Source organism: Phoxinus phoxinus (genome assembly GCF_949152265.1).
Source record: "Phoxinus phoxinus genome assembly, chromosome: 6".
NCBI lineage: Eukaryota > Metazoa > Chordata > Actinopteri > Cypriniformes > Leuciscidae > Phoxinus > Phoxinus phoxinus.
Window position 1 is genome coordinate 38,287,305 of NC_136881.1, and position 7,500 is coordinate 38,294,804.

At 43.6% G+C, this 7,500-nt stretch overlaps 1 protein-coding gene across 2 annotated transcripts in view; it reads right to left on the reverse strand.

Moving 5' to 3' along the window:
• Window positions 1–7,500, reverse strand: part of usp34 (ubiquitin specific peptidase 34) — a 74,648-nt gene that overhangs the window by 45,410 nt on the left and 21,738 nt on the right. For both annotated transcript variants that reach the window (XM_079614753.1, XM_079614752.1), the window contains exons 11-23: window positions 7,144–7,269; window positions 6,901–7,030; window positions 6,149–6,279; window positions 4,692–5,440; window positions 3,382–3,596; window positions 2,581–2,696; window positions 2,377–2,504; window positions 2,182–2,271; window positions 1,307–1,402; window positions 761–843; window positions 515–669; window positions 303–416; window positions 115–214 (exon numbers count right to left, since the gene is read on the reverse strand). In XM_079614753.1, coding sequence (XP_079470879.1) covers window positions 115–214; window positions 303–416; window positions 515–669; window positions 761–843; window positions 1,307–1,402; window positions 2,182–2,271; window positions 2,377–2,504; window positions 2,581–2,696; window positions 3,382–3,596; window positions 4,692–5,440; window positions 6,149–6,279; window positions 6,901–7,030; window positions 7,144–7,269 — 2,233 coding nt within the window. The remainder of the gene's footprint in view (window positions 1–114; window positions 215–302; window positions 417–514; window positions 670–760; window positions 844–1,306; window positions 1,403–2,181; window positions 2,272–2,376; window positions 2,505–2,580; window positions 2,697–3,381; window positions 3,597–4,691; window positions 5,441–6,148; window positions 6,280–6,900; window positions 7,031–7,143; window positions 7,270–7,500) is intronic.

Consider the following 7,500-nt stretch of genomic DNA (forward strand, 5'->3'; position numbering starts at 1 on the left):
TGAGAACAATAATGTTTCTTCCTGCATTTATTCTAAACCTGCAAGGTTATAAAACTGTAAACATTTAATGGTTATGAATTCTACAATACACGTAAGAGTTTGTTGTTAACTGACCGCTGATGTAATAGGAGTTGATGTACTGGATCGCCGCTCGACTGATGTCTGCAGACTGAGCTCTCAATGCGATTCCCCACAGCTGATCCATACCACACAACTACAGACAGAGAGACCGAGAGAGAGGGGTCAGAAAGAAGAACATATCGAGACAAACCAGAGAGATTTGGAGATTTGCTGCATCAAACCTCGCAGTTGGAGCTGCTGTCATAAGCGCTGGTGGCCAGTCGAGCCAGATTACACAGATGCTGAAACAAGTTAAGTCCCGTCATGCTGATCGTCTCCGGCTTCAGCTGAGGCATCTGAGAAAGAGAGAGACGGCGAGAATCAGGTGATGAAAGATTCATTCTCATGGCACATACTGTGTAAAGGTTAGGGTTTAACTATACGCTGGCCAGACCTTCTCCAGGAAGAGATGTTTATATGTCTCCATGCCCATCGCGTGCTGGTCTTTACTGCGGACCTGGTTTAGGAACCAGTGCAAGGCATCGTCGTAACACTCAGAGTCCTCCACTAAACAGTGCCACAGGATGTCCACCTGCTCCAGACTCAACCCTGACAAACACACACGATATTCATATTGTTACAGAGCAATTCTCACATGCACACAGGCAGCGATGTGTGAGAGATAAAGAGAGACGCTCACTGAAGTGGTCAGGTGATCCGAGCGTTGAGAACACACAGGTGAGGAACTGCAGACGCACCTGCACCTCCGCGCTGTGACTGTACCTGAGACACACGGGATTGATGTTAAAAACTCACTTTTAGTCACATTTAGTTCATCAAAAGTGACAGTAAAGACATTTGTGATGTAACAAAATATTTCTATTTCAAATAAATTATGTTCTTTTGAACTTTCTGTACATCTAAGAATCCTAAAAATATATATATATATCATGGTTTCCACAGAAATATTAAGCAGCACAACCTGTTTTCAATATTGATTGATCATATTAGAGTGATTTCTGAAGGATCAATTGCCACTGAAGACTAGAGTAATGATGCTGTAAATTCAGCTTTGTTCACCGAAAATATAAATATAATCAAATACATAATCATATTAAATTGTAATAATATTTCACAATATTATAGTATTTTTGATCAATTAAATGTAGTATTGGTGAGCAGAAGAGACTTCAGCAACAACAGAATCTACCGACGTTTGAACGGTAGTACAGACACCCAGACTTACAGAGCGAATTTGTGACGCTGCTCTCTCACGTCCTGGATATAGTGTAACAGGTCATCAAAGAAGAGCTTCATCATGTGCAGCTCCTTCTCCGCCCACCTGCAGCGCGTGCACACACACACACACAAAATATTAACATTTACTCATTCAAAAACACCTGTAAACTAATCCAAGTTCCAATACACCCTTCAGCAGGGAGTTTGATTGACAGGCGATCTGACCAATCATAATCCGCCATCCGCCATTTTGTCTGACAAACCAGTCAGGAGAGTTAGTAGATAAACGGCGGTGGATTTGAACTTGAGAAGCGGTGTGTACTGACGCCTTTCCACGGTTAAAACAACATTCCTTCTGATGTTCATTCATGTTTATTTGATGCTATAAAAAGAAGGAAGAGATGATCGGTTCACGAGCAGCTTTAACTGAGCGATCTGTCACGACACATTAAAGAGCCACAAAACTGTATTTATTGTTTAAATTTCTTTAAAAAAAGACCAAATTTGAAAGTTGAGACTCTGTTTCATATCAAAAGTGACCTGGTCTCCTGTCTGTCGACATGCTGTCAGTTTCCTCTCCGCGATGTATTTTTCACTGCGTAAGAACATGTTGTGTGGCGTGAGCGGCATGGCTTGTCGGACATAGCGACAGTAACTAAAGGGGGTGTACTATCATAATATTTATTAATATTTTGAATTGAAAGCCTGTTTATATTGTCGGTTTTCATGTTAAGTTTTTGTAAATTTGTTGAGATTTTGTAATTTTAATTAGTTTTTTTTTATATTTCTTTTTTTTTTTAAGTTTTTTTTTTCTTCTTCTTCTTCCTCTCCACACTTTAGTTCTTTGTGAACGGTCAATTATTAATTGAACATTTCTCTTACATGGTAATCCAATGAGTGTCATAGCTGGAGCCGAACTGCTGGAAAGTCCCAAAGAGCTTGGGCAGCAAACGCAAGGACACCACCACCGACCTGATGAACACACACACAGAAACACAGCCGTCAAATATCTCCTACAGGACCTGAGAGAAGACCACACCTCTTCCGCAGGTTCATCCAGCTCTGTAACGGCCTTACCGGTGGTTGGCGAGGTTCTCCAGACAGCCCTCGATGAAGCGCATGCGGATCTGGCGGTCGGTGAACCAGCAGACCAGAGAGCACAACAGCTTCTCCGCCTCGTTGATCAAGCCCTCCGATAGGTGGATCTGGTCACAACGACAACATGAGAATCGCAATCTACACACGGAATGCTTCAGATAGTCGGCTGTGAAGTAAACATACCGCATTATCGTCCTGGACTAGGTCCCACAGAAGAGTGTTGCCGTTCTTGCAGACGTTGTCCAGGTTGATGTCGGTCACCGCGTGGGTTGAGTACTGATGTTTGTGCACCGACGGACCTGGACATTTAGAAAAATTAAACATCGGACTAAAATTATCATGTGACTTTTGTCAGATACTTTATTTCTAATGTGTAAAAGTTCTAATCTGACTGAAATTAAAATACTAGTAAGATTTATGTTCATTTCTATGCTTTCAAATATTCAAACCGCTTTTATTTTGATGGAAAAAGACCTTAAAGCTTCTCTTTTGACAACAGATTTATCAACGATTCTCATTACAGATTTGGGAAGACGATTGGGGCGGTGCTGCAGTTTCAAATGCATGTTCCCAGCAAGCAATTTTGCGTTAAAAAGACGTCTAATAGCCGTCCAAACACACAGCCCAGACGTCTAGGATAAAACAAGGCAAAGTTTGGGCTGTCAGTGATATTGTAATAGTCATCTGACCATAGCCCAAGAATAGACTAGTCATCAATTAGATAACGTCAACATTTTTTACCTAAAGCCTTGTAATCAATATTGACTTGGATAATATGATGGAATATCATCAAGTTATTTTGGCAAAAACTACATTATTTTGGCTAGAAGTGGGTTAGGTACTCATAGTCGGACTATATCGGTCTAGTAAACCTGGGTTATAAGCGACTCAAACTGTGAGTTTGCATTGATGAAGTTTGAGTGCTGCTCCGAGACTGTGTAAATGAAGCTTCACTGAGGTCTGTGTGTGTGTGTGTGTGTGTACCTTGCACCAGGTGTTCGTGGTATATGGAGGCCAGGTTGGGCAGGTGTTGCTGCAGGTGTGAGCTGAGCTCAGCGTGAGAGTTGATCTGGACCAGCTCTTCCTCACATCCGGACTCTTCTCCGTCAAAATCAGCCATGTTCTTCTCGGATTTGGCGCTGACTTGGGAACTGCTGCAGCTTACGTCATCGGCGCTCAGCATGTCCTCTACCATGTGACTGCGGAGAGAGAGAGTGTGTGTGTGTTGAGAGTTTGCTCAGAAGCAGCTCTTCTGCTACCAGAAGACACTATGGCTCTGCGATTCTGTGCTGCTCGAGCCAAAACTATGCTATATTTTATCCCGCTCCTGCCCGTAACTTTTCACGTTTTGTCCCGTTCCCACCCACAAAAGCCCGTAGGAAGAGGTCTACGCGGATTTTTCAGTCCCATTCCGGTTAAATTATATTCCAATTCCCATTTCCACACACACAACGCTTCAGATCTCCAGTGACAGACTTGTGCGGTGCTGTTATTATTATTATCATTACTACAGGAGCCCATGAGTCATTTCTTTCTCCCATTTCCCGCACCCATTAATATAGCAAAAACTAGTCCCGCGCTGCATTGTTGCGACGTGTCCCAGAAATCCCGCGTTGTGCAGGGATTGCAGACTTCTACTCGGAGTCAAAATCTAGTGATCCGTCTACATAGACAGCAATTTAAGGCAACTTTTTCAACTTTCTTTAGTGTGTAAAGTTGCTGTTTGAGCATGAAAAAGGTCTGCAAAGTTACAAAAGCACAAAGTCCCTCTGACGGGAGTTATGCTCTATATCAGTGTCACTGTTTCTGAACTCCCTGAAACGCCTCCATTGTAGTCTTGAGCTTGCTTTCGGGAAAAAACACGTCACAATATTCCTCATTTAAATAACTCTAGCCCTAGACATACGCAAAAAAAGAAGCGAGGCCTGGTCGAGTTGCATTAGAAGTTCCCAAACAAGTTTGAAGCGGTTGACCAATCACAACACACTAGTCCAGCCGACCAATCAGAGCACATTGTGCTTTTCAGAAGGAGGGGCTTCATAGAGACAGGAACTAAACAGAGCGTTACTGACAGACTGGGAAGAGAGGAGCTGCAACAATGTCAAACATGTGAAAAACAATGTTTTTTTTTTAACATTCAAGCATGAAAACTCTAGTAGACCCTAAAAACAAAATCAAGACATAATAGGTCCTCTGTAAGATCCCAATCCCATAATGCACAGTCTTAGACAGTATTGGAGCTCGCTAGGTGTTGGCAGAGAAACGTCAACAACACATTTGAAAGGTAGCCTCACCCGTCATGTTGGTGATGATGATGGTGGTGGTGATGATGGTGGTGATGCTGAGGGCTGATGAAACGCCTGCAGTTGAAGAACTCGTTGCCCATGGCCTCCGCGAGGAAGTCCGTCGGTCGAGGCATGCATGACGGCTCCTGGGAACCGGAGGAGTCCATCTCCGGGCCGCCCTGCTGCGGGTGCTGGGGATCCTGGGATTGGGAATGTGAGGAGGGATCAGCCTGCTCTCCCGACGTTCCCTCCAGGCACAACGATGAAGAAGAGCAGGGTTCAAGGATCCTAAGGGAGGAAGACGAGGCAACCATGGCAGCGGCTGCTTCTGGGGTGAAAGGGATGGATTTTGTTTTGGAAAGTCCGGAGACGGAAATGCCGGGACGCTCTGGAGGACCTTGAACCTCTCCGAGGGCTTCGCCGGCTTTGCGTTTGCGCATCTCTGACGTAGAAGGCTCTCGGGTTTCTTTTTGCGGACTGCTCTCGGATGTGACGGCGGGTCTGTCGTCTTCATCGTCCTCATCATCGTCCTCATCATCCTCGTCGTCATCCTCCTCTTCTTCCTCCTCTTCTTCCTCCTCCTCTTTCAGGGCCTCACTGTCAGCCATGTCGTCGGAGTGCATCTCGCTGCCAGGGCTGCCTGCTGATTGGCTGGCTCGACTGGATCCGGCCTCGTTGCTCGAGGCTTCGCTGCGTCCGCTGCTGCTTCCCTCCTCGCCACTGTTGGCCGTCTCGTCTGAGCTGCCCTGCAGAGACTCCTAGAACAGCAGAAAATGCCTAAATTAGGGCTGCACGATTAAATCGCAATTTACATGTAATCACAATTAAATCGAGATGGCTTATCGTAATTTTGAAATCTCAAAGGCTGTGATTATTTTTTATGTGCAGCGTGTCAGTGACGCACGGCTCTGTAAACGCGGCTCACTCTGAAAGCACTGTGAGTTTGAGTGACTAATAACGTGCATTTAAAAAAGCAACACGCGTCAAACATCTTTCCAAACATGAGAAGCATTTATGAACCTCTCGTCCAACAAAAGACAATATTTAATAACATGCTTTTACTCCAAACTCACTTCATATCGACAGTTGAGCTCATCCTTCTGTGAGATGATGAGCTTCTTACACAGAATAAGGCAGTCTGTGTTTACTGTGTTTATTAGTCATGTTTAATTTATCAAAGCGTTTCAATCTTCTGTTTATTCCGCTACAGCGATAGGGATTTCCTGGAATGATGTGTGTTATCGTACTTCTGGGGCGGGGCATATTTGGCGTGTGTGTGTGTGTGTGTGTTCAGATGGAGCAGCATTTACTCCCGATCAGCTGCACTGACAAGCTGAGCATGAAATAATCGCAGCCTTTGCCAAATCGCGTACGGTTTCATTGCGATTAACCGTGCAGCCCTAACCTAAATGAAGCTGAATGACACTTGTTTTCATGAAATATTTTGGAATATGCGAGAACGTTACCTCTGTGTCCGACAGCCTCTGCTGCCCTCGTTTCCCGCTGCTCATGATTGGCTCGTCCATCTCCATGTCACTTCCTCCACTGTGATGCGTGTCACTGTTGTCACTGCTCTCTGGGCTTCCTGCAGGAGAACCTGGGGGGGGGGATATCGTAAACTGACATTTTAACCAGAAACTCTTTACACTGAGATTCTGATCTGAGCCGTAGTGGCTAAATAAATAAGTAAAATTTTAACATCATCTTAACCATGGTAGCAAAATAAATATATCAATAAATAAAATACAATTTTAACATTATCTTAGCCATAGTGACAAAATAAATAAATAAAATAAAATAACATTTTAACAACATCTTGGTCTTGGTGACAAAATAAATGAATAACTAAAATAGCATTACCTTAGCCATGGTGGCAAACCAATGCAATTTTATTTATTTATCTTAGCCATGGTATTTATCTTAGCAAAATAAATAAATTAAGATTTTTTTTGCCATAAAGGCAAATTATTTAATATGGCCTTCTGGTTGATTTATTGGTGCACAATAGACAATACCACCCCCTATTTTCAAAGGTAATTTTATGTTGACTTCAATTGCCAATTTTACCATTCGTGGATTCTGACCTGCATTTAATACAATAAGAAGTGTCTAATTTAGTATTTAGTGACCAGCATCCACATTTAGCATTCAACAACGGCAATTCTTCAAATCAATCTTAAATCTGTGGCATGAACATGAAAAATCAGAAGCTGCGCACCTTTCTTGTTGCCCATGGGAATGTTGGTGTTGAGCAGGGAGGCGAAGGAGCTCTGTTTGGACAGCTGAGTTTTGGCAGCCAGGGCGTTATTCCACAAGGCCTTGATCAACATGGACGCCAAATACAGCGTCTGCGCACAGAGAAACAACTCAGCAAACACAAATACGTTTACTTTAGACAGTCTCAAAACTCACCAGCGTGTGAGAGCTCAAACGAGTGTGTTAATGTATGTGAACTGCGCACCTGTTCGGTGTGTGCGCTGGGGTGCAGCCCTGACACCAGGCTGAGCACATGCCGCAGAGGAACCGGGTCCAGGTTCTTTATGAGCGAGGGGAACAGGTCATGGATGTAGCGACTGCAGTGTTTCAGCTGCAGAAAACACACAGAGGATGAGTTAATGACACACATAAACGAGTCACAAAGGCCGAACGGAGAAAGAGAGAGTGTGTGTGTGTTCTTGTTTTCATGTACTTGTAATCAAGAGGGCAGAATCTACTCTAAAATATAGTAAAGCCTCTTCAAAATGACAACAATAGTAACAGCTCTAAAGGAAAGCGTTTATTACTCAATGCATTGTATGCAGTGTTATTTTAGTATTTA